The sequence below is a fragment of the Grus americana genome, chromosome 1 (genome assembly GCF_028858705.1).
Source record: "Grus americana isolate bGruAme1 chromosome 1, bGruAme1.mat, whole genome shotgun sequence".
In the NCBI taxonomy this organism is placed as follows: Eukaryota; Metazoa; Chordata; class Aves; order Gruiformes; family Gruidae; genus Grus; species Grus americana.
Window position 1 is genome coordinate 189,011,319 of NC_072852.1, and position 25,000 is coordinate 189,036,318.

General features: G+C 39.2%; 1 protein-coding gene and 1 long non-coding RNA gene across 4 annotated transcripts; one reads left to right on the forward strand and one right to left on the reverse strand.

Annotated features, from left to right (window-relative positions):
• Window positions 1-860: 860 nt before the first annotated feature.
• KCNRG (potassium channel regulator) lies at window positions 861-4,370 on the forward strand. Its single transcript, XM_054804639.1, has 2 exons — window positions 861-1,438; window positions 3,891-4,370. Exons 1-2 carry the CDS (start codon window positions 861-863, stop codon window positions 4,141-4,143), a joined length of 831 nt encoding a protein of 276 aa, XP_054660614.1. The 3' UTR covers window positions 4,144-4,370.
• On the reverse strand, window positions 3,120-22,706 carry LOC129196746 (uncharacterized). 3 transcript variants are annotated; one of them, XR_008574212.1, is made up of 5 exons: window positions 22,019-22,690; window positions 14,047-18,680; window positions 13,217-13,392; window positions 6,934-10,936; window positions 3,120-4,804 (listed from the first exon to the last, which is right to left on the reverse strand). It is a non-coding gene; the product is annotated as an uncharacterized LOC129196746 (long non-coding RNA). The 3 variants fall into 3 exon arrangements; XR_008574216.1 differs by lacking the exon at window positions 3,120-4,804 and having other exon boundaries at window positions 6,503-10,936; window positions 14,047-16,607; window positions 22,019-22,706; XR_008574211.1 differs by lacking the exon at window positions 3,120-4,804 and having other exon boundaries at window positions 6,503-9,348.
• Window positions 22,707-25,000: the final 2,294 nt, after the last annotated feature.

The following is a 25,000-nucleotide window of genomic DNA, read 5'->3' on the forward strand; positions in this document are numbered from 1 at the left end:
AATATATCTTCAGGGCAAGGATGAATTCTAGGGGTAAAGAGAAATCAATTGAGGTTGGTAAGAGAGGAACAAGTTGCAAGATAGTACATACTTTGCAGTTTACTTTTCCAGCATCAAATTGTTGGAGTATCTGAGCTGTCGTGTTAGCTCCATGTTTCTCTGAAGCCACACTTTCTTAAAAAGTGGCCTTAATGTAACCAGTTCAGCGCAGTGGAAGGCAGCTTGTGCTCTAGCCCTGCAAAGGTGGCAGGCAGAGCAGTTTCTCTCCTCTTCCTCTTTATCTCTCCAGATCGTAATTCCAAGAAAAAGATGGGATGATTCCTTGGAACAGAGCATTCCAGTGATTTAAAGTGAACTATAAGCTTGAGTTCTCTGAAGTGCCCTTCTTTAAGAGCATACGATACTGAAATAGATTGCTTGAAGCACATCTAACCTCTTCTTGCAGTGATCCTATGAACAGCGATATATAGAATGAAAACATTTAGTTGACATTTCTGGGAAACAAATGTAATGTGTGCCATACTTTGGGGGTAGTGCTTGGCCTCTCTCAAGGTTTAATAAGTTATGACAGTCAATTCACTGTCTTCTAGTAGTCCTTGCAAGCTGTTAATTTCAAAAATAAAACATTAAATTCCAAGGATCAAAGTTTCCAAGCAACCAAACCCTGCAAACAAAACTATTGTACATGATATTTACATCTTTGTTGCCTGGGAGTCCTGTTGCTGCTCCACACCTCACTCCAAACACTTGCTAAAAGCACTGAATTGTTCTTGCAGCTGCAGATGCCTTGCAGTTTAGGAAAGATCAAGTCACAAACACATAGATCAGAGAGTTACAATTCTTGAGTGGCTGAGGTAGCGATGAGTAACCAAGAGGTGGTCGTTCTGAATGTGGGAGGTGTGAGATTTGTAACCCGGGCTTCTACCTTGCAGCAGTTCCCCGAGTCCAGGCTAGCACGGATGTTGAACGATGATGACCAGGAGTTCAAACTGGTGAATGGAGAGTTTTTTGTGGACAGAGATGCAACTTTGTTTAGTTACATCATGGACTTCTTGAGGACTCTCCAGGTCTCCTTACCTACTGATTTCTCAGACTATCAGAGGCTGCAGAGAGAAGCAGAATTCTATGAGCTCTACCCTCTGGCCGACCTCCTGAGCCAGGAACACTTGCTGAAGCCGAGGCTGGAGATCTTGGAAGTGCATTTTTCTCTCCAAGAGATGCAGGCCTTTTTCCGGATCTTTGGTTCCTGCAGTACCACCGTTAAGACACTGGCTGAACAGATCTCTGTGTTTACAGGGCAGCAGTCAGGACAGAGCTGGAACAGTCCTTTTCCTTCTCAGAAACCACTTGTTCCACTTCCTTTGGAAAGACCTTCTCATCACGACATGGTTTTTCAGTGTGGTACTGACTACTCTGCTGGTGACCAGTTTGTGGCCAGGTATCCTCCCTGCTCATTATGGAAATGTCTTTGTGACTTCTAGTTCATTAAGTACACGCTACATGCTAGCAAAGCTCATTTTAAAGAAACTATCGGACAGCTGTCTGAGAGAAAAGAGATATTTCCTTCTTTCTGCTAGTTTAATGTTATCTTTTTGTTTTTCTGAAATACCCAGTTTAATTTCTGTTACACTGATTTGCCTGTTCTTCAACTTCCTAAAATACTGTTCTCGATGCTTGTTTCTGAGTTCTGTTGAGTCTCTCTCTCTCTGCCCTTTCCTCCTCACTCACTGTCCCAGGCTTTAGAATTTCACGGCACCAATGACCTTCTAGAAGACTTGAAAGACAGAGTAAAAGGAAAGAAAATAAATAAGGAGTGAGCTACTGGGGAAGCCTAAAATCTCCACTAGCTCATGGTCCAAAAGACTTTCGTATGGAAAAGAAGAAAAAGAGAATGGCTAAAGAGGGTTAAAAACACCAGTGGAACTAAGATAGCAATTCAGGGACTGGAAGGCTTTTGTAGAGCCTTTTATTGGGGGGAGGGAGAAGGGTTATTAACTATATGCTACACAGTGGGCTTTCTTTGAATTCAGAGCCAGGTTCTATTTTTATTAAGGTTACTGTATATCAGTGATTTTTGTGATAGCAGTATCGTATTCTAATGACAACGTACATTTTTTTTAAACGAGCTTTTGCTGGATGTCTCTGTTGTATGGAGACACATTCTTACTGTATAAGAAAATATAACCTAATTTGTCCTCTGTGGCTGTTAGAACACCTGGAATTTTATGGAAGTTTCATTGAAATATTTCCAAAAGGGTTATTCTCTCTGAATATATGAATCAACACAGCAGTCTTTTGATTATTTAAAAAAAAAAAAATAAAGTTTATCTTTCTTCTAGCTTTCTTTAGCTAACCAAGTAGAAGAAAAACTACTTTGCATTTGCAAAGCAACATAGATCTATGTGCCAAACCTGAACTTTATAATGTATTACTAATTTTAATGGACTGACAATTGGTTGAGTAGGTTACGGCAACTTAAGTAGTGGGGAAAATATTCCTGTTTCTTTCCTTTATTTCTCCAGACTTGGTAAAAATTTTCCTCTGCAGATCAATAGAAAAGCTTATCTTGAGTAATGAAACAAGTCGAGTTTGATTACGTTGCCTGCTGAATTTCTATCGGCTTAGTCTTTGTAGTGATATGGACTGTTTCACCTTTTTTTTTTTTTTTGTGCTTTCCATGAAGTTTGGTGTACTTTCTTGTGAACTGTGGAACAGTTTCACCCCTGTCAGCTTATGTATTTTGTAATAGTATTTTTACCTGACTTCTGTTCCTCAAAATGTCTGGATAGATTCTTAAACTGTACTTTATATCAAGTAAAATTATTTGAGGCCATGTGAAAATGATTTTCATACTTGTTTCCACAAGACCTGCTGTACAAGGTAACTTTGCAATAAATGTCACTGTTTGTAGAGAGAGATCCTATGTAATGAAAACTGGTGCTGTTGGGGTGAATGTGACTTCACTGTCCTTTTCGTCATTTACTCTTACCTGAAAAACTGTTGCAGCGCTGCATAGGTGTCGTGGTTCAACCCCAGCCAGTAACTGAGCACCACACAGCCACTCGCTCACCCTTCCTCCCCAAGGGGATGTGGAAGAGAATGGAAAAAACCCTTGTGGGTTGAGATAAAGACAGTTTAATAGGATAACAAAGGAAGATGATGATAATAATACAACAATAATAACAATAATATAAGTGATGCACAAATGCAACTGCTCACTGCATGTGAAAGGAAAATAAAAACCCCTGATGCCATCTGTTTCCAAGCAGCAACCCCGGCTCGCTTCCCCAGTTCTATCCGGAGCATGATGCTCTGTGGTGGGGAATGTCCCTTTGGCCAGGCTGGGTCAGCTGTCCTGGCTGTGCTCTCCCAGCTCCCTGTGCACCTGGCAGGGCCTGGGGAGTTGGAAAGTCCTTGACTGGGTGTAGACACTACAACTACCCAGCAACAACTAAAACACCAGTGTGTTATCAACATTATTCTCATCCTAAATCCAAACCACAGCACTATACTGGCTACTAGAAAGAAAATTAACTGTCCCACCTGAAACCAGGACAATAGAGTGTGCCATTCACCTCTGCTCCATGAAATGAAATGAGATGTAGGTTATCACAGCATTTCTTAAGAAAGTAAGTTTTGGTGTGGGGGTGAAAGAAATGCTTCTTCCCCAACATGTACCTGGATGAACTGAGAACTACTGTTCTTACAACAAGGGAAAGAGTTAAATTGTCCTCAAAGGATAAAAAAAAATCCAGAACCTTGCTTTCTGTAAACCCTTGCAATTCTGCTGACTGGCACCGTCCGAGGACCTGGTTTGTTTTTAAAAAAAATTGTTTCCATCCTTCAATAAGTAATTAAAGTGTGTTGTAATTGCCTTTTTCTTATTTTAGGTATGTTTCCATAAAGCCCGATAATAGAAAGCTGATTAACGGTACTAATGTGCTAGGCCTGCTGCTTGACACTTTACTCAAAGATGGATTTCGCCTCATAAGCACCAGGACAGTCTCCAGTGAAGAAAAAGTCGAATGCTACGGTTTTGAAAGGATGAAGAGGCCAGCAAGCCTTACCGTCATGGTGAACCAAACCCCAGGGAGCTCCGGGGCAGCACAGGCAAAGAGAAACCAAGTGCAGAAAGGGAAATAAAGGCTTTTCCTTTCATTTTTTGAAGGTGGAAGAGGGCTGTGTCAGCACTAGTGGCCTTTTTTGTTGGGTTGTTTGAAACTGCAACTATTGAGGGAAGTAACAAACAAACAATTTCTTTTTTTTCTCCCAAGTATTCGGGAAAAAAATTGCTTTCCTGCCTTTTACTGCTCCACCCTCTTCAACTCTAAATAAAAGAGCCACAGATTCAATACGGGTTTTGTGGACCAGATTCCAGCGTTTTCAAGGGGTTTGTTTTTCTCTGTGGCTAAAATTAGGACTCGCAAAAAGATCAGCCGTTCCTCCTACCAAATAATTTTTATGTTCTGTGCTAATCTGTAAGGAGATTTTAAGTACATGACAATACAGCTTGACACAACTGTCATCCCAACAGTTTGGAGAAGTGGCTGGAGGAGGAGTGCAAACCTCAATGATCAAATACTGCCTCTACTTTCAAAAGATACGCGTAGACTGATTCTCCTGCCATTAGCTGAAAGCAACGTAACAGAAACATCCCAGGTTGTATTGCTGTGTGGCTCCAGACGTGAGAAAGCGGCTTTGTGAAGCCACCAGTAGTGACCATGAAATAACGTGTTACTGTCTCTTGCAGAATACTCCTCTGTCCTCTCCTCCCACTCCAAAGGCATTAAGCTGCTCTTCAGTGCTGAGAATTAAATGACAAAGGTCTTTGTGAACAAAGGGTCATTTAATTTTTAGAGCTTTAACTATAAAAAGAATGAAAATGTGATAAACAGTCCTTCAGATGGAAGAGTTAGTGCAATTTTAAACAAAACTGTACAAAGGATTTTTTAATGGCTGTTAAGCGCAAAACATACTTAGGAGGAAGGCTTGGCAGAAGTGGCTTTAAAAGCCTTGGAATGTTAACCCTGTACAATGCTTCGTAAAGATGCCAAAATTAGCTCAGGTGCCAGGAGAGGAAAGTTAATGAGGCCTTATAAATTAAGAATCTTTTGTCCTCCCTTCAAGGCAGGGAAAGAAGATAGCAAGCAATAACTTCAAGGATTCGTTATCTGAATCTGACTTTTGTTGTTGATAAAACAGCATCTTTCCAGAGTTACAAACAGCCAAGTAGAGCTCATTTGCGCTTTCTTGGCTGACTAATTAGATCTGGCTTTTCATTAGCTTTAAAATGTAAAGTTACTACTTTATTTGAGGACTTAAAAATGGGGTGGTGGGAATCGCCCATCTGTTTCTTGCCCTTAGGGGTTTCAATGATACGGATCTTCCCAGAGTGGTGGTGCCACTATGGGACATCTCTTTTGCTACCACTCTAGTGCATTTTAGCTTCAAGTTCAGAAGTTCAACAGAAACAATGAGGTTGTCTCTGCTTGTTCTAGAGCTTTCTGGGTTGAGAATAATGTGATAATGGGACTGCATGTCCTGCAGGTTATATAGTAGGATAAATGGTGAGGAACATAAGCCTGGATGCTCTCAGTTTGAACAGGATTTTTTGGACAATAATGTCAATATGTTCATATTTGTCTTGATATAAGATATTTTTTACAGTGAGAACCATTATTCACTGGAACAACCTCCCTGGGACGTGGTGGAGTCCCCATCGCTGAAGGTTTTCACGATGCGATTGGACAGGGTGCTTGATGATCTCACCTGGGCTCCCTTTCACACAAAAGGTTGGACTGGATGGTCTTTTGAGGTCCCTTCCAGCCTGGGCTGTTCTGTGATTCTATGAAAATGTGTTTGTTTGCAGATGAATATAGAAGTAGCATCAATTTACTAGGAAGACCTTCAGCTGGCTGGGGTAGCTGCTGCCCTCCAACTTGCAAGATTATTTATGTTACTGTAAAACGTTGCTGAACCAAGATGACAATTTTTCTGTGCCCTCTTAGGGGTGGTATGCAGTGTATCCCACAGGCAGTTACTTACAAGTAGCTCCTGAGGATACAAGAACCTCCTGAGGTCCCAAACAGGCAGGGATGCCGCAGAGAGCTGACCGTGTGGTGTACCAGCAGCAGAGTGGTTCGCACTGGTGCATTTCCACAGGAGATAACAACTGTACCAGTAGAAGTGAACTTGGCTGATGGGAGCCCAGATTAGCTACGAGCCTGAGTGATTTTAAAAGCCTTCTGGTCAAAACTACACTATGAGTGAAACAGAGTACTTTCACCCAAATCTTGGCAGGCAAGTCAACTCTAGTATCTCACAATACAATCTCTGCTGGACTAGAAGTGTGTTGTAGGTGACTTGGTCATGCTTTCACATATGACAGAACCAGGAGCTCTGATCACTCACATCTATCGCTATTTTTGATTTAATAGGAATGGGATTTTGAAATATTTAACTTTTTTTTCCCAATGAAATTGGAATTTGTAATCACTGACACGATCCACTTCTTCCAGTCATTGCCAACTTTCTCAAGAGAATTCTTTTTTCCTAGGAAGTGCAAAATTTGCTGATTTCAGTAAACTTAACTGCCATATTTGCGTTTTTAGTCTTCCTTGGATTCAACAAAAATGTGCAAACTGTTCCACTGCTTGAGATGCTAGAAATTGACTGCTGTACTGCTGGGGGTGGGGGCAGCCCCGCACTCACGACAAGCGGTGAGCTCTCTCCTGCTTTTTCACACACGAGTGGAATCCCAGAACAGTAAGATGACTAGAAGGAAAGGAAACTAAACAGTAGGATAACAGTATCATTCTGTCCTCCATGGACCGGAGTTTACATGGATGAAGTAGATCGTCTGAAAAAAGGTGATAGCTTGCTAGATTTGCAGAAGGCAGATGATTCAGAAAGACACCACCTTATTTGTCTTACCTGTTCTTTCTTATTTTAGTCACTTTTCCCTCCTTTATAGTTGGATTTCATCCTGTATTGCTATATTCAAGACTATGAAGGGCTTTATCAATACAGGCTTGTGGTGCTTGTTGGATATGCCAACAGGATAGAGACACCCCTTTTTCCATTCCCCTGTTCTTGCACTGTGTTGACTTCCTTTCGTAGTGATTGATTACATTTTTGTGCTTTTAAGTAATTTTTTGTCTGCTTCTTCACACACTGGGAAGTTCTCTTACATCCTTATCTCTTCTGGGGACATGTCATTTATTTAACAGGTGAATTGTTCAGTAACCTGCTGATACGAGGAAGAAGAGAGTCTGATGTGAAACACCTTCATGTTCTTGGGGTATTGATTTCAATATGACAATTCATGAGGGTTTTTGTTCTTTTAGGAAGTACAGTCATTGCGTTCTTACAGGTTCTGCAGTCAGTGCTCACAAGATTGTATAATTGATCCAGAACAGGTGTTTAAATAAAGCTATTGCAATTGATACTATGTTTAGACCAAAAAAGACTGATCTGTCAGTGCTGGCCGTAGTACTGGGAAGTTTTCCCCTTTACTAAATAATTCCTAACAATTTTTCACTTCCCTGCATAATTGGATCTCATGGAAATAGTAGAAGACTCCATCCTAAGATGCTGTATATGAGGAATTAATAGCCACAGGGTGAAAGAATGATGCTGGAGTAATTGCATCCTGCCCTGCTTCTACAGGCTTGTAAACAGGGATAGTAACTTTTGTTCTGACTTTGGAGAAACTTTTCTCCACATTGGGCTGTTCCCACTTTTTACCTATTTTGGTTCATTTCCAGTTTTCCAATTCTTAAAAATAACTCCTTTAATCTGAGCTGAACAAGGCTGATGTGTCTCTGGAGGGGACAAGTCTAAGGTATATCCAGCACAAAACCTGGGTGACACACAGCTGAATTCAGCACCAGAAAGCCGCCAAAGTGGGTCAGAAGTTCTGTTTGAGATCACAACAAAGCGTTCATAACTTGGAATTTATTTATTTTGTTTTTAAATTTGTTCCCAGATTGCTGGAAAGTGTTATTGAATATTCATTGGGAAACAAGCTGGGAGCTATCCAAGAGGGGGAGGGAGACTCTTTGCCTCTTACTCCTTCCCTCTGATTTGTGTTGAACCATCGCCAGGCTTTAACTTTACAAGGTTTATTTTTATTGATTTTCAACAATAAACAGTGGGAGTATCTACAATAAAAGATTTACAGTGCATCACAAGGAAATAGAACTCCCTACCAAATATTATATTGATCTATTCCCAGATGCTACTGAAACAGCATATAAAAGCCCAAATCAAGTCCAGTGATGGGGAACTTCCTCTCTGTAGTGACAGATGCGTATGACTCTTATGTCTTCAGAAAACAATAAAAGGGAAGGGAGTGACTCTGCTTCTTTGACCGTATCTTCAACAGCCCAGTTAAATCTGTCAACTCAATGTAATCCACATAAATAAAGAATTTGGGAACCAAGGGAACTGCTAGTGGGTCTGAAGATTCCCATTCTTTGAAGCTGCCTCTCCTGCTGCAGTCAGGCCATAATTAGTCACAGAAGGCCTTGTTGTGACTAGTAAATGGATGGACCAACAAGGATTTGAATAGTCTGGAACTGGCTGGAGATACGCCTGGAGCCCTGAATATTCTCAAATGGGTGGGTGAGATGTAAATACTAGTCATCGCATAAAATACAAATAAATCTGAGTTCTATTTAAAAAAAGGGGGAATGTTGTTTTTCTAGACCATCATGTAGTTTCTGCTGAAATAAACCCTGGAAGTTTTATCTCTAAGTGCAATCTGATGTGTAAATTTTTCCAAGAATTCTTCCTCCAGTCCTGCTCTGTTTCCATTCTAATGCAATGGTTCAATAATTGGTGGCTTCTTTCTGGTCAGAAGCATGATGAATGTAGCCCTGAAGGTTGGAAACAGTAATGTGTACAAATCTGCTGTAGAGAATGAATTCAGGGCTTTGCTTTCTAAGCAAGTTTCTGCTACACCAGCTAGCAGAGTGCTTGCTGAAACTGTGAAGAATTAAAACGTTACAACATTGTTCCATCCTGATTCTCCATTGGAAAAAAAAAAAGGCAATAGATTGGAAACATCAAGTCTAGGTTTTACTAGTACTTTGGAGTCAGGAACTCAATTTTCTTTGAGTTTCAAAGGCAGTTTGTAGCTTTTATTGAGGGCCTTCTGAAAAGACTGGTCTATGGGTTTTGGTTTTGTTCCCCAGTGATAACTAAACTGAGTAATAAAATAATTGCTGACACACCATTTTATTTACAATGTTGTATTCAACAATAAACAGAAGGCATGCTGATCCTTCTATCCTTTAATCTTTGCATCTTTTTACTATGTCTTCAGCTTGCTCCTCAGCCTGGTCACTGGTGGAACAGAGGAAAAGGTTACATGTTAAGGGCAGGCAGAGATCCACACAAGGCGGCAAACTCACTTCTTTCCCATTACAGAGAGGGAGTTAAGGGAGAAAATTTAGCTGGAAAGAGTTGCTGCCTTTGTGGAACCAGAGACACAACTTATTGTATTGAAGGGAGGACAGTTAACAGAGCTGTCAGAAATTTCAACACCACCAGACAAGGAAAAGCAGAAGATCGTATAGGGGTGAATGAACGGGTGGGCAATAGCAGCTCAAGGAATGGGGAAAAGGCACAGAATGGCTTAGATGGGAGACTTAGACATTCATCAGGCTATAGGAACATTTTATTTTTTTCTAATGTGTTAGGCAAGGAGATCTGCAGAACACCTTACATGAATATTTTGCATGCCCAAAGAACAGAATTTCTCTCTTGGAGGTCATTTCTGCACCTGCACTATGAAGTGAAACGTTGCAGGATCCAGACATAAGATGCGTTAATCATGTTGCTACGTCACATCTGGAAACAGAAGCTAAGCTTTTGGTGGCAAAATAGACAAACTCTGAAGATGAGAATATCAGCACTGCTCTGGCAGTGCCAGGGTTAGAAGCCTCCTGAATCATTACTGGATACATCCTGCTGGTGGCCTTTCTTTCAATTCCAGTTGCAACATGGTGAGCATTAACACTATTAGTAAGTTCCTGATTTTCCATAAACTGGAAATGTATCTTCTTCTGGACCAGACTGATTTATGTTATGTTTTCCCCATTTCGAAAGGCGATTCTTATGCCATATAATTTTCCTTTGCTACCTATGACTGTTCAAAACATTATCTTCTGAAGATGGCTCAGTAAACTGTGGATCCCTGGAGGATGTTAATGGTTTAAATGATTAAAATGGCCATGTCAAGATTGTAAATGAAAATTGTAACTGCATGGCTCCTGATGTAGCTGAGATGCTTCTCCCATCTTTGGTTAGGCTAACGATGTTTTCTGCTGTTACTCAGTAACAGTTATCTTTGATAACTGAAGTGTGATAGTGCAATCCAGAGTTCATATGCAGTCCCAAAATCTCTAGGGATACATGTGGAAAATGATGGGCAGATCATCTTTTTGCTAGACTCATCTTTCGTTTCAGAGATACTCTGTAGAACCTTGGCTGGAAAAGCACTAACAGGCACAGGGACACTTGTGTGTCCATTGGCTATAGCTTCCCCTATAAGCTGTGCTGTGGCAGTCTCTTCCACTTCGATATTGAAAGCCTGACACATGCTCTCGCTGGACTTCTGAGGTAGGCTTTAGGATTGAATAGAAAAGCTGAACATCACATGAAGTTGTACAAGGCTGATGGAACGTGAGTCTGCTATGGGTTTGATCATCCATATTCTGTGGAGGGATCTATACTGACTTCTTGTCTAGCCTCAGCACCAAGAAAGAGCCACAAGTGGAGGATCTAATGACAGTTCGTAAGAGTTCACATCTGGAGCGTTCAGGATATGAAGATGCAGATTTCTGTTCTTCTGAAACAAGTGGTGACAAGCATGCAGATCTTCTACTGGAAGCAATGACTCTTCCTACAAAGACCACACTGCTTCTTCAGGCTGGGTGGATAACAATGTGGAAATAACTGTTTTGAAAACTCATTTTAACCTGGTGATGAAGACCCGCTAGCTCAAAACATTACTCCGTATCTGATCTTTCAGACATATGTATTTACATATCTTGAGATCTGGGACAAGCCAAAGTGAACACTGTACTGGAATTGAGTCATTAACAACTTTTCCCCCTCCCTTTTTAAAAGATAGAGTGGGATCTCTTTTCTCTTCTTTTGGAAAAGTGATGTTACTGATGATCTAACGTGCTGTCATTAAAATGCCCTGGGACAGAACGGAGTCAATGAGTGACTAAAATACAATACCCAAGTCTGTCCCTGTGACAGCTGGCAGGCACTAACCTGTTGTAAAACCACTTCGGGGGTTGAAAGGAAAAAGTAGAACTTTAAAAACTTCCCAAATGTTCCAGATCAGGCACTCCACCACACTGATGAAACAAACAGGTGAGCTGCTACACATAAGTAGTTTGGTTTTTTTTCTTTTTAAGTCTTGTGCTGCTTTGCTGGAGGGCATGTAGTTCTGTAGGGTTGGAAAGCCTGTGCTCTGTGATGCCCCTGCTTGGGAGCTGGTGTTTACTCTCTTGGGGTCCTAAGAATAGCAAGCACAACCTTGTCTATACAAACAGAACACAAAGCATTGAATAGCTGCTTGTACTTCAGAAAACCCATGAAGTTGTTTTTATAAAGATGTCCATCTCTGGAAAAATTGTTATTGCCATTGATGGTCTCTACTACACCGTACCTGAATTCCTCCCTAGATGTCTGTAGCAAGTCTTACAACTTTAAAATAGCATTTGCAAATGTTAGTTAATAATACACTATTTAGCTCATATGGCTTTGTAGTCTGGGATCCTCATTTTCAGAAAGTAGGTCCTTCTGCAGCAGAGGTAAAACTTGGTCTTTTTTGTTTTTTTGTTTTAAGTGTCAATTTTGCTGCTACTGGAGACAGCTTTCCTTCTAGAGAAGGCTATCCTGAAACAATGTTCTAGTCATTTACTAATGGTTTTGGTATTTGGTAAAACTGAGCTGCCAGTTGGATCTTTGAAGGCTTTGTGCTCATTGGATGCAGGTAATGAGTCAGGAGCTGCCTTGTGGTGAGAAACTGAGAATGTGGACATGGACCATATTATGGTAGCTGGTGACACAGCAACAATGGGCTTTCTTTGAAGGCTGAAGCTGGAGGTCTGGATGGCACCCAAGGACCCCTGGCATTTCAGAAACTTCAATGAGAATATAGAGATGCTGAAAAATGCAGGAAGTTCCCATCTCTATAAGCAATCCTAGTGTGAACCATTCCTGACCTCTCTACCTAGCATAGGCTGTCCAACTGAAGAGAACAACCTTTCAGTCCTCTTCTGGTTCTGACTGAGCACGGGAATATTTTCTATGGAACTAGTTCTACATGATGCTAGAAACATACAGAAAATGATCTTTGAGTAGCAGCGGAGTAGAGAATGGTTGCATCAATACTGAAGGCTGCACATCCATGGAGGTTTATAAGGGGTGATTCTGAGCCCAGTTTAACAGTAGAGTGCTGGATTGCTCTGTCTGCTTTCAGCTGAAGGATTCAAAGGTGATTTGACCTTGTGAAAATTAATTTTGGTGTCCTTGTCACTGATAATTTCTGCTTTAGCATCATGGCTGCTGAGGGATCCAGGGACTGCAGACCACATACCGTGAGATATCCAAGGTAATTCCAACTCTGCATCATTGGACAGCCTGATATTCCCAGGTTTGAGCTATGCTTAACTTCAGAAGACTTTATGTATAGGGAGAAAAATCAGGATGATTTGCAAATGTCCTGTTCCTCGTCACGCTCTAATCAAGGTCTGGCCATGTTAGGAGAATTGCTGATAGCCTAGGGCAAGACATGGCAACAGCAAGAGCTTTCTGGTCTTTCTCAGTGCTTCTGCTCAGGCCAAACTAGAACCAGAGGCCAGGTGCTGTATCACTTGTGACAGCTTGAGGCAAGATGTTTTGCTTGCTCAGCCTTAGAAGATTCATGTGATGCTCATCAAGCCAAGTAAAATGTATCTTATGTGGATAGTCTCTAATTGACACTATTACATTATACAGTAAGTGTCTGAATGTTAGGGAGGTCGTACTCGTGCATGGGGTATGCATCGATACAAATTCCTCCTAGGCTAAAGCAGTTTCTCACACAGAAAAAAAAAATAACAGAAATGCTACAATTTCTGAAACTAAACCCAATCTTAACAGCCATTTAAGCATTAATATAAGTATGAATTAGTGAATAATAAAAGACTACCTGGTATATCATTGGCTAATGAAAAGCTCTGTTGGTAGCCACTGGGTAGAACAAAAGGATGGCAGGATTGACGCTGCTTGCGCACAAAGACACAGTTATTGCTTCCACAGATGCTGCTGCACGTTCTCCCATACAAGAATATCAGATGCATGGGTACCAATGGCTGCACGCAGTGCCTGTGTACAAATGCACAAACACACACATGAAGAAGAATTCCAAGTATTCTTAAAGATATTCAAATCCAGGAGGTCTTTTGGGTTTGTCTATGTAGTACAAAGAGGAGGATGAAAGAAATTAGCAAAGGAAAAGAAGCTCAATATAAATTATTTGGTTTTAATGTAGAGGGTGACAGAGAAATTCCTATCCCAAGGACATGCTTTATGAGGAACTGGAGTAGTTTCACCAGGCCTAGACGTCTCAAAGGAAAAGCCTGTTGGCAGCCCGAGAGACTCAAACACTGTAAATCACCAGGACCAGATGCTATTTTGAAAAGAACTCTGAAATAAATGTGAAAAGTAGAGATGCAGTTAAGAATTTGTCAGTTGCCATTAAAAATATCCATTGCTCTGGACAACTACTCAGAGCTAAAGAGGAAAAGGTGCAGTTTTAGAGGTAACTGACTGAGGATACTTCCACAGCGTAAGGTAGTGCCTTTTTCAGGCTACTTGATGCCTGAATAAGCACAAAATAACGGGATCACAATATCACAGCTCTGCAAGTAACTTTTAAGTTCTAAGCTACTAGAATTGTTTGAACAAAATAAAAGTTACAGATACTTCAAGAGCCTCAGTCCTACAGTTTAATCCTAATTTAGAAACAAAGTAACCAACCTTTCTTCAGAGGAGGAAAAATGTAATTTTTCTGATGAGGGTAAGTATTTGAATCTTCCATCCGGAACAGGCTCTTATCTATGCTAACTTGGGAGGGAGATTGTAAACCTTCCTGTCAAAAAACAAACATGCCAACTCAAGACAAGGGAAAAAGCCTCTTCAAACATAAAAAAAAAAAGAAAATAATTGACAGTAAAGGCGGGAAGATGTGAATCCCCTTGCTGGTTGTTGAACAGTCATGAATTTCTTTAACGCTGCTAGTTGCTCCCTGCTTTCCTTCTTCAGCAGCTTTAGAGGATGTAGGAGCATAAAGCAGTTTAAAGCCACCCTTTATTGGTGCTCTCTTTAGCAATAAACCCCAGGCATAATAGAGGTCTGTGATGCAATTCACAAATATTCAGTTATCTCAGTGTTCATCTACTGGAAACATAAGGTATTCCTTTAGTGAGCTTTAATGGATACTTATATTTATTGTATGCTCATTTTACTGTTACTTCAGGAAACATCTTAGGAAAAGAATATGGAACTTGCAAGGAACTGCACAGTGAGTCCAATAAAAGCAAATTCCACTACCCTTTGAAATCCTACCTGCAGCTTGCTTTCATCTGCTAACGGTAATAGTTATCACTGCCAACAATCTTTGGACAAAACTGTTTTGTGACTTCTATTCTTTTTTGCACATAGCCTTGATTTAACAAGAAATATGGGGAGCATCTGTTGGCAGCTTCCCCTGGGCACTTTTTTTGGAAACAGGAGATGTGACCTTGAATCCCCTTGGACTTCTGAAGGACCTGAAATTCAGGTTTTCTGTTTCTTGGGAGAGTCCCCTCATCTGATTGCTTCAGCCAGTCTCAAACTCTTCTGATGGATTTTAGTAGTCATTTAGTAGGTCACAATTTTTAAGCAGCAATTTGGTCTGCCCCTGTCCTTCCCATTCCCCCTCAATCACAGCATATATTCTTACCCTCTGTTGTTTTTGCCAACTGTTATAAGACACCTGATTACAATCGATCTTTTAACGTGTACCAAAGGGGAAAATGAGAAAGAGAAGGAGGTCTTAGCACTTTGGCTTTCTAAACATCATGCTAGTCTTCTGTTCTGTGTTGTAGTAGAAAACTAATTCTCACATCAGTTTCCCCTACTACTGTTACAGCTATGGATTTTTAGCCACAAATCAAATTCTTCAAATGAAGATGAGCTTTTATAACCTAGGCCATACTTGATGCAGAAAGCGATCACCTCTGTATTGTTTATCTCAGAGCAGAAGATCCTGTGCTTCTGAGATAAGAGTTCTTCCTGGAAACTTTCCTTGGGTCAGCTACTTCCACCACAAATAGTGCCTTTTAAGCATGGATACATCATCAGGTTCTAGAAAATAAGTGCTTGCATACTTTAATACAGTACCTACAGCACTCCGTCACCACATGGATATAGAGTGACCAGTACGAGGCAGATTTTAGGTTCCCTTTACAAACACTTAAAAAAAAGTCAAAGTACCTAATATGCATCCTTCAGTTTTCCAGTATTTTAGACACCCATTTCTTTTTAAGAACGAGGTTTTTGGTGTCTTTACACATGGGAAAACACAAACTGGAAGTAAGCAGCTAGTTGCACTGGTAGCAGCTTAAGCCACATACAAAAGAAGAGATTAAAGCAAAGCAAACATGAATAAAAAAACTCCCAAGCCTCCTGGTGAAACCGTACCTTGTTAAATAACAGCAGCTCTCAGACACTCCTGCAGGAGAGTCCCAGTCATTAAATAAGGCTGGAGCCTATGTCTGGCTAGTTCACTGTTAGCTTACAAACTTTTATGTTTTAAAATCTATTACCTGCATTATTGGCAGAAGTTTATCTAAATACTTTGCATTAGCCAGGCTGTAAATGTGACATTAAAGTATGCTAGTCTTAAATTTTGATCACAAGGACAAAGTACTGTTCTACATTTTCACTGCTCTTTAAAAATAAGCTTCTATAAAGACATTAAGAAACTGAGTGCAGATACTCTATTTAATCAAGCTTTGACATGTATCTTATACACAAGAAGGATAAAACTTGACTCAAAGGTAATTTTTACAGATGCACACAATTCCCCCCTCCCCCCCATTTTCTCTTTGTCATATGGGAATAAAAAAAATAGCTTGTTGAGTGCAATGAATTGCTGAATTCAAGCACAATAAATTTCTGGAACCTCCACAACAATACAACCAACAGGGGGCTGTCTGGCTACACGATGTTATCAAATCTGCAGCAAAATCTCCTTTTTCTGACTGTATAATCTACCATCCACACACCCTTCCTAAAACTGGTTGTCACAGAGGTCATTTAACAGATTTCATACCTCCAAAACACTAAAGTTCTTGTTCATCTTTGTCTGATACTACTAGAAATTTCTTATTTTTATGTCTGACATTCCATTACACATAGATGGATAATATAGTTTACATATTTATTGATATCACTGAAAATAACAGATATTGCTTATTGGAAAAGTGGGAGACTCACATTGTCTTGATGACAGGAAAGGTGTGGCACAGCTGTTTCCATATGCTAAGAACCTGTATCTATACAAGCATGTTTGTGTTAGTTTCGTATGTAGATACCAATCTTCTGTAGATGAGGTAGACAAAGATGTTATCCCCTTTGATACTGATTTAAAGAGCAGCTAGGCAAAGTCTGTCTGTAGGACTATCAAGAAAGAAAGAATGCCCTGAATATTCCTTACATTTGTTTAAGCAACAGAAATGAACTTTAATACCAGACTGCCATCCTCAAGAGTGGAGGGAACTTTTCCTTGCTGCTGCTCACACAGCAAGGACATCCAGCTGTGGGAGCTTACCAAAAACTATCCCAAAGTCATTCAGTGAAACCACCATGGAAATATCAGAGCCAGGCTAATACTGAAGGAAACAGGAAGACTCTGCCAGTCTCAGACTTGTCTGGATTGAGAATCACAGGACTGTAGAACCACAGTCATATATTATTGTGGACTATTCTAGCTGGTCCAAATCATATAATCCCTGAAGCTTTTCCTTTATTTCAATAAAATACTAACAATGTATACATTTGATACTTTATATTCTATAATTTATGCCTTATATAGTTCAAATTTTATAATTATTAAGTTTTTTTGGAGTGTTTTATGAGAGATTCAAAAATGTTTTACTTTTAAATCCACTTAAAAGTGTAAAAGCTGCTGACAGAAGGTTCCTTTATAGGTAATAAAGCCACATGCTTGCCCAGCAAAAACCCATAGGGAAATGTGAAGCTTTCTATCTACAGCTGTTTCCTATGACTATAAACAGCAGAAGAAAACATTATGGATATATATTATTCCCATCTCTCAACAGAAGCTAAGTCAGCCAGCCTCTAGCTACTGAGGACTGTATACTTGAGATTGAAAATTCAAACTGGATAAATGCTGCTATCATGAATTAGTTAATTTCAGAACTTTTGAACACAGGGTTCAAATTTTACATTAAGACAGAAGCAATATTAGATAAAATTCATTTGATGCATTAACACAGAGCTATTATAACTGAATCAAATTTGGAAAGAAGTATTGAGTTGTTGCACCTGAGAGCCATTACATAACTTCCAACAGAAATAAACTGTTTAAAGTGGAAAAATTAATAGCCCCGTGTTATTAGCCCCCTAACAGAAAGATGAACAGTGTCACTCATGCCATTGCATTTTTGCCATAATTTTTTCATATTTCTGTTTATAGTTAAATATTTTCTTCTGATACACACAACTGCCACCTTAGAAAGGAGATTCACATATATGTCAGACATAAGTTTTCCTTCACATACATTTAAAACTTCTGTTTGTTGATTTTGATATGAAGAATTGCTGCTCTGCTTCAAGTTAAATTGTGGTAAAATAGTAGATCACCACTTTGGATATATTTCTATCAATCATTTCTTGTGACTTCTATGACAGGATGTGGTGATGAAGAACATAAAGAGAGTCTAAACATTTCAAATTCCAATCATTATTGCTCATATTGCTACCTAATTAGGAGAGATTTCCCCCAATACTTAATGAGATACCACGATTAAGAGAAAAGCTGAAACATTTTCAGATCACTATATCTGAATATCAAGTACAGACCCACTCTCACTCAGTAAAGTGTGCCATATGCAGCACCAAGAAAAACGCTTTTGAAATTTGAAGAACAATGGCCTGTAGAAGTCCTAAATACACAGGTGTAAGTCACGTTACATTTTTAAAGATGTGCTGTTTGCCAATGGACATAAGAAATTAATTGTTACAATTTAACTAGTTCATTCTTTCTGCATAGATCTTTATAGGTAAATTTATTGTAAAATGTGCTAAAGTTCAAACATGATCATTACTTTTAGTGTATAAAAGATTTTGCAGACTATTGAAGGTGTTACTCATGAAACCACATTCCAAAAATGGGACAAACAAGTGTTTAATTATAATAGTTATATATCCACAATGCATCACTGACAAGACAGGACACAAATCAGAATATTTTGAAGTTCACAAGACTGCATGAACAGACCATGAATCAACAACATGGAAACTCTTGGTTTCTCAGCTTGAGCTGCTAACACGAAAAGTTGATTGCAGACTGGTCTTTACAAGATGCACATTTCTCACCTCTTCCTCTGAGATCAGGATTAATAAGTGCCATAGAAAATTCCATAAGGAAATGCATTACTGTAGTACAGCTACTTAAAAAAACCCAACCCAAAACCAACCCCCCCCCAAAAAAACCCCAAACAGCCCTTCAAGATGAGAGTCTATTACCCTTATTTTAAGTAGGTGTAGAAACTGTAGTAGTATGCAACAGTTGGAGGTACTCTGTTTAAGAAGATAGGAGACATAAAATACTGTTATGTCTGTTAATTCAAATGACAACTCCTAAGCAGCTCAGCTGCAAATGTGAAGAGCCAGCATTTCCATCAGACATGAGGGTCTTAAGTCAGACACCTCTGAAGAGAAGAATACAAATCCTATGAAAACAACAGCCTGGTAACATGTTTAGCATCATATCGGAATAAAGGTAGAAGAATAAACATCACATCCAATTCTGAGGAACTGTCATTTGACATAACCATGAAGACATGGTTTCCTCTACTTGCAGTCTTGTTCCATTGACTACAGAATTTGCTACCAATTTCTGCAGCACCTACAGCAGCACCAGGCTTCTTGCTTGCACAGCCCACAAACATCTTACCTGGCTCAGCACCACACCAGGCCAATCCTATCATTAGATTAAATATTCTGTATGATCATGAAGATTGCTTCACAGTACACTAACACAAGGGGGCAAACAAAGATTGAAGAATCTTAAAGCAGGAATTATTAACTTCTCAGTGTTACACTTTGTGATCTTCACATTCTTTTTACAGTACTTAAGTTATTAGATTGTGTTTTGTTTTGGGGTTTTTTTCCCAAAAAAGCATTTGCCCTTTTGAGTTCCAATTCCCATATTAGCCGAAATGTTTTATTTACTTCCACAAAGGGCCACAAAGACGATGAGAGAACTGAAGCATCTTTGAGGAGAAAAGGCCAAGAGAGCTGGGACTCCAGCCTTGAGAAGAAAAGGCTTGTGTGTGTGATCTTATCAAAGTTCATAAATGCCTGCTGATGGGGGTCAGGGAGAGTAAAGCAGACATAGCCAGGCTCTTCGCAGTTGTGTCCAGTGACAGGACAGGAGGCAAGAGGTGCAAAATGAAATGCACGAAGTTCTGTCTGAACAGGACAGGTTGCAGTCTCCATCCTTGAAGATATTCAAAACCTGACTGGACACAGCCCTAAAAAGCCTGCTCTGCCTGACCCTGCTTGGACTAGATGATCTCCAGAGGTCCCAGCCTCCACTACTATGTTATTTTGGGATTCCTTTTCAGGACCAAAATTCATGAAGTAGCTGAGAGCACTAATAAGGTTGCCCTCTTCTGTGTGGAATACAGTGAGGGGGATGAAATTGTCAGCAATTTCAGAGATGACAGCAAAAGCTACTACTTAGCAGTCTGCATTCCTTTCTGGATCTGAAGTGCAGAGCACTCTAGTGAATGTTAGAAATGATCTGAGGTGTGCAAGTCCCTTTCCCCAAGCCTGACTCATGTTCTCTTTGCCTCAGGCCAGACCCCTTCTGTCAGGCTGCTGCTTCTTCCAATTTCAAGAAACAAACAAAACCCCCAAATCTTCCAATCCTTCCAATTTTCCAGCTCATCAGATCCATCCTTCCCCTATCAGTTCACAGCTCCAACCTTTCAACATTAGATTTTTAGACATGCCTCTCTCACTAGTTGTCTTCACTCCTATACAGCTACTAGTCTCAGTTTATTTTCAAGCAGGCCTATCTTTTCTTTCCCTTTTATGTGAATTAAGCATCTTTTTCCCATATTGTTCCTAAGCCTAGCAGAAAACAAGCACCTGGACTGAAGACAGCTAGCCTTCCTTTCTTACGTCAGGCACAATCCTTAGGACCCCACATCTGCAATGCAGAGGGAGTTCCATTCAGCCACCGGCTATGGCACCCCCATGCAGGTAAACCTCTGGAAAATACAATTGCTAATATTATTTAAGGCAACTGTGAACCATGCAAGAAATATGGCATTATTTTCAAAGGTTTAGGAATGGAGTAATTTGAGTAGGCCTTCATAAGCACTTGAAATAATTTTCCTAATCCAGACAAGAACTTTGGTTCCTCAGTTGAGCTCTGGTTCTGTAAATGCTCAAATAGTATTTCATCACCTCACTAAACTGTTACAAGCTGCTAGGGCCACCAAACAAGGCAGTCCAACCCTTCCCCTTCTGCTTCTTCCCACTCCCTGCCATCCCCTGCCTCGTACCAGTTATAGGGGTTTGCACAGTGAGCCAGAAGGAAGCAATCTGTCTCAGTATTCACACAAAGGCCTGCACTGGCACAATGCAGTTAGTCAGGAACAAATGGTTTGGCCACTGGACTTTAACAAAGCCATGCAAATAGACTTATTTGTTGCATGCTCTCAAATCCTTCTGACCAGCTCTTTAGATTCATATCTAGTCATACGAGTCCTGGAGAAAAAGCCTAGATACATTAAGATACTGCATCTACAAGAGTAACAGGATGGATGGCCCTCTGCAAGCACCACAGCCTACAGTACGCTAACAAAAATCAATGACCTTTAAAGGCAGGGGAATAGTGGAAAAATAATGTTTTTTTCTTTTATAACCCACAGAGCCTGGTCTTTCCAAGCATTTTTAAGTTTTCAAATGGCTGAAATGTATGTGTAGGTTTTTAGTATTAAGCAGTTACAGGTAAGCAAATATAACATAGTGCTACTTAAAGAAGCCTCAGCAAGAAAGCTATCCAACTTTGAGCCAAACAGCATCTTCTTTCTGAGTAGTCAGCCTCATTTAGGCCACATATGTTAAGAGACCTGTAGTAGGTAAATGTATACACAGAAGTGTTTCATTTATGCAGTATTAGATAGCCTACAGCTTTTCATAATTTTATTGTTGAGAACTGCTCAGGTCTGAAATAAATTGGAAATTTTAGCCATCAGTAACTTCACTAGTTCAAATCCATAGCAGGGCAGACAAGAATAGTGTGATTTTTATCAGTGCATACACCAGGCTGAAATTCTATATGGTAAAATAATGCAGATTTATGAATTATAACAACTTGGATTCATATTCATCTACGTCATGTTTGTACCTGTGCAACTGCACCAGTAGCAGACATGTGAAGCCTGAAGTCAAAACAAATCTCCAGTGCAGATAAGCTTTCAAAACATCTATATGATGTATAAAGTTGAAGCTGTGAGCACTTACTTGAAGAAGGCATGTGTATTTTAATGGTAAAATATAACAGGACTAATAAAATGAGATTAGCAAGTGATACTGAGTCATGATAGTGAAGAAAATAAAATCTTAAAAGGAAACACACTTTCAGATCTTGACTGTATCTAAAATTAGTGACATTTACATAACCATTAGTCTACATTTGACTCACCACACAGTTCTTGCATGCAGCTTTTAAAAGGAAAGGAGCCTGAGTAATTTCCATTCTCACTGCAGCGATTTCAATCATCTCAATGAAAGATTCCCCTGCAAGAGAAATATCTTAGCAGAAGATGAGGAAAAAAAATTAGTAAATTCTCAGATACACAGTTTAAACTTCTAACCATAAAAATGTTACCTGTCTATAGACACAGTGATATAAGAAATGAAGCATTTAGTAAGTTTTGTTAAAAATTTTGGAACATACTTTATGTGCTCGCTTTGCTAAAAACATAACAAAACATTTCCCAGTTCCATTCATTAAGAAAAAGCTGTAAAAATGAACACACAGTTTAAAGAGTTTTAATAAAGAAATACTGATATTTAAAGTAACACCATTTTTATAATTTATGTATATAAATAAACACACTTACCAAAGCTTTGTTAGACAGGTATAGCTTGAGATGGGTCCTTTAATAAATTCAGCTTTCATGTAAACCAAAGCATTCAAAGTTATATATATGTCTGTTCTATGTTTACCATCACACACTATGAAGTCCTAAATATTTCTGAATAGATGAAAATACAAACAAAAGCCAAGAAAATGTTCATAAACAATCAATGTATAAATTATAACAACAATAAGGAAATACATGACATGTCCTTTTTCATGACTCGCATGCAGAAGTGGCTAGCCTTACTTCAGCAGCACAGTTAATACTGGAGATATTTACAGTCTTAACACCAATATTTACGTGCTGCTAAAGTATGACAGACATCAGCATCACAAGATTAATTAATAAGTGATATTTCTCTTCAGGATGATGAAATCCTTGTATTTTTGAGGCAGCACAATATGGCCTGCACCTTTTCAAAACCCACAAACCATTATGTGCTGCTACGTTATGCCAAGGTGTCTACCATACTTCAAGGAAATAGAAACATATGCTGAAAGCAGAACATAGATTTCTCTTATTGAGCATTAGGTTTTTTCCATGTATGACATGGGCTGTATTAATAAACTACAAAATGTTTACAAAACATTTGTCCATTGCCAAGCTGACTGTTTATTTACAGTGAAGCTCTAGACTTTATTGTCAACCATGCATAATACCTTAATGGGACATGAACTGGGAACCAGACAATTGTGCGTCTGGTTAGAGGAACTAAAGATCATGCAGATGTTTACTTCAAAACAAAAAAAAAAAGTATGGGTTATTTTCTAATCTAACTTTTGGTCATCTGGAAACCTCTGATGTGAAAAAGACAGCTATCATATATAAGACAATAAGAACTAATTTAAAAACAAACTTCTGTTACGTACTGTATCAGTCCTCAAGCTGTTTGTTACCTCTACAGGTTACCCTTGCAACAATTTTTGGGCAGACAGATTTACAAGTGCATTAATTCATTTCAGAGAAAAAATATATTAAAAAAACCCAATGATGTCAGCATTTTAATTGTATACAGTACTTTTACTGGTTCCCTAGATAACATGATTTATGCTTTCTTTAATGTTTTTATACCAAATTATTAAGACAAAAGCTACTCACACAGACCAGACCCAAACACTCCATTCCATTGTAATGAGCCTTCTAGTCAGTTCATGATAAAACAATTTCTGTAAATTAACAGGGCTATCTGTAAGCACAAAAAAAGTCTGGCAGGCCACAAAGGGGTAAAGTTTGGTGAGTTTTCCTTTCCTCCTTTCCTATTTTTGCTCCTACAATACAGCAGGATGATCTCTGCTAGAAGGGTCTGTTGCTACAGATGAGCCAGTTACTTGAGATTTGCCAGTGTAAGTTTACAGGTAGCTGCAGCAACGCTGAGGTTCTTATATAGCTATCTAGGTATGAATGCTACTTTGGGAACTGTATAAAAGAGCCATTTCTGGTATATTTTATACATGCACAAATATATTTACACTTCTCCCCCCCCCTTACTACCTATGTTTGTTTTTTAAATTGGACAGCTAAAATAGGCAGCCTAGATTATATAGGCACAATTTACCCAGTACCTTGTTGAAGTAATACCTGAATGCAAAGTCAAAATAAACCTAACTGTAAAGGTATGCTGTGACAGTTTCCAAGAGAGGAAGAGGTAAAGAAAAATCTCCACCATATATACATAACGTGGAAGGCAAAGATAAAGAAAAAGATAGATGCAAGCAAAAATGCTAGCCAGCAGCAAGAGATTTACTTAAACTTTTCTGGGAAAAGAATATGAAGATGTTTTCCAGCAAAAGAAAATATTGCTTCTTACTTGTAAATTTACCTTGAAAGACTGAAAGGAAATTATTTTAAAAAGACAGCTGCAACATTTAATACTTTTGTAAGTACATTTCTCATTTGTATGTTCAGGCCAAATTCTTCATTTGTAAACTGTGTGTGTTTAACTAGATACTGTTGTTTCAATTGCCTAGCTGTTTTTAGCTTCTAGCTTAAGCATGGAGGGTTTTTTTTCTGTTGCATAAGTAAATCCCTCTAAAATTAAACTACACACACCATGAAATGAAGACTTGGCAGAATTATTATGGTATTTTCTACAGTAAGTATAGTAGTTAGAGAACCCGCAGGTAATTCCACCCACCCAACACCTTACATGCATTAGAGGATTGTGGGTTGTCGGTTTCGTGGTTTTTTTTTAAACTTTACTACCAAAAATGCCCCAAAACAAAACAAACAAAAAAATCAAACACAACATGACTGTACATTTTCTACATTGCTATTAAAAATATATTATCTCTGTAAGGATAATAAACAAGTTTTCCAATAAAATTGAAGACATTGTATGTGAGAGAAGGGGTTGAAGAACAGGAGAAGGATGAAAGAAGGAAGACTAAGATAAAAAGTGTACTAAGTCAGAAATCTACTGAAATCCAGAAGTGTCTGCACAAAGCTCTGTACCCCTATGTTTTGGTCATAAAGCTAATTCAGTCATGCTAACCAAAGTGCTTCTCCTACCTCTATCCTTGTGTATTAAGATGGGGGTCTGT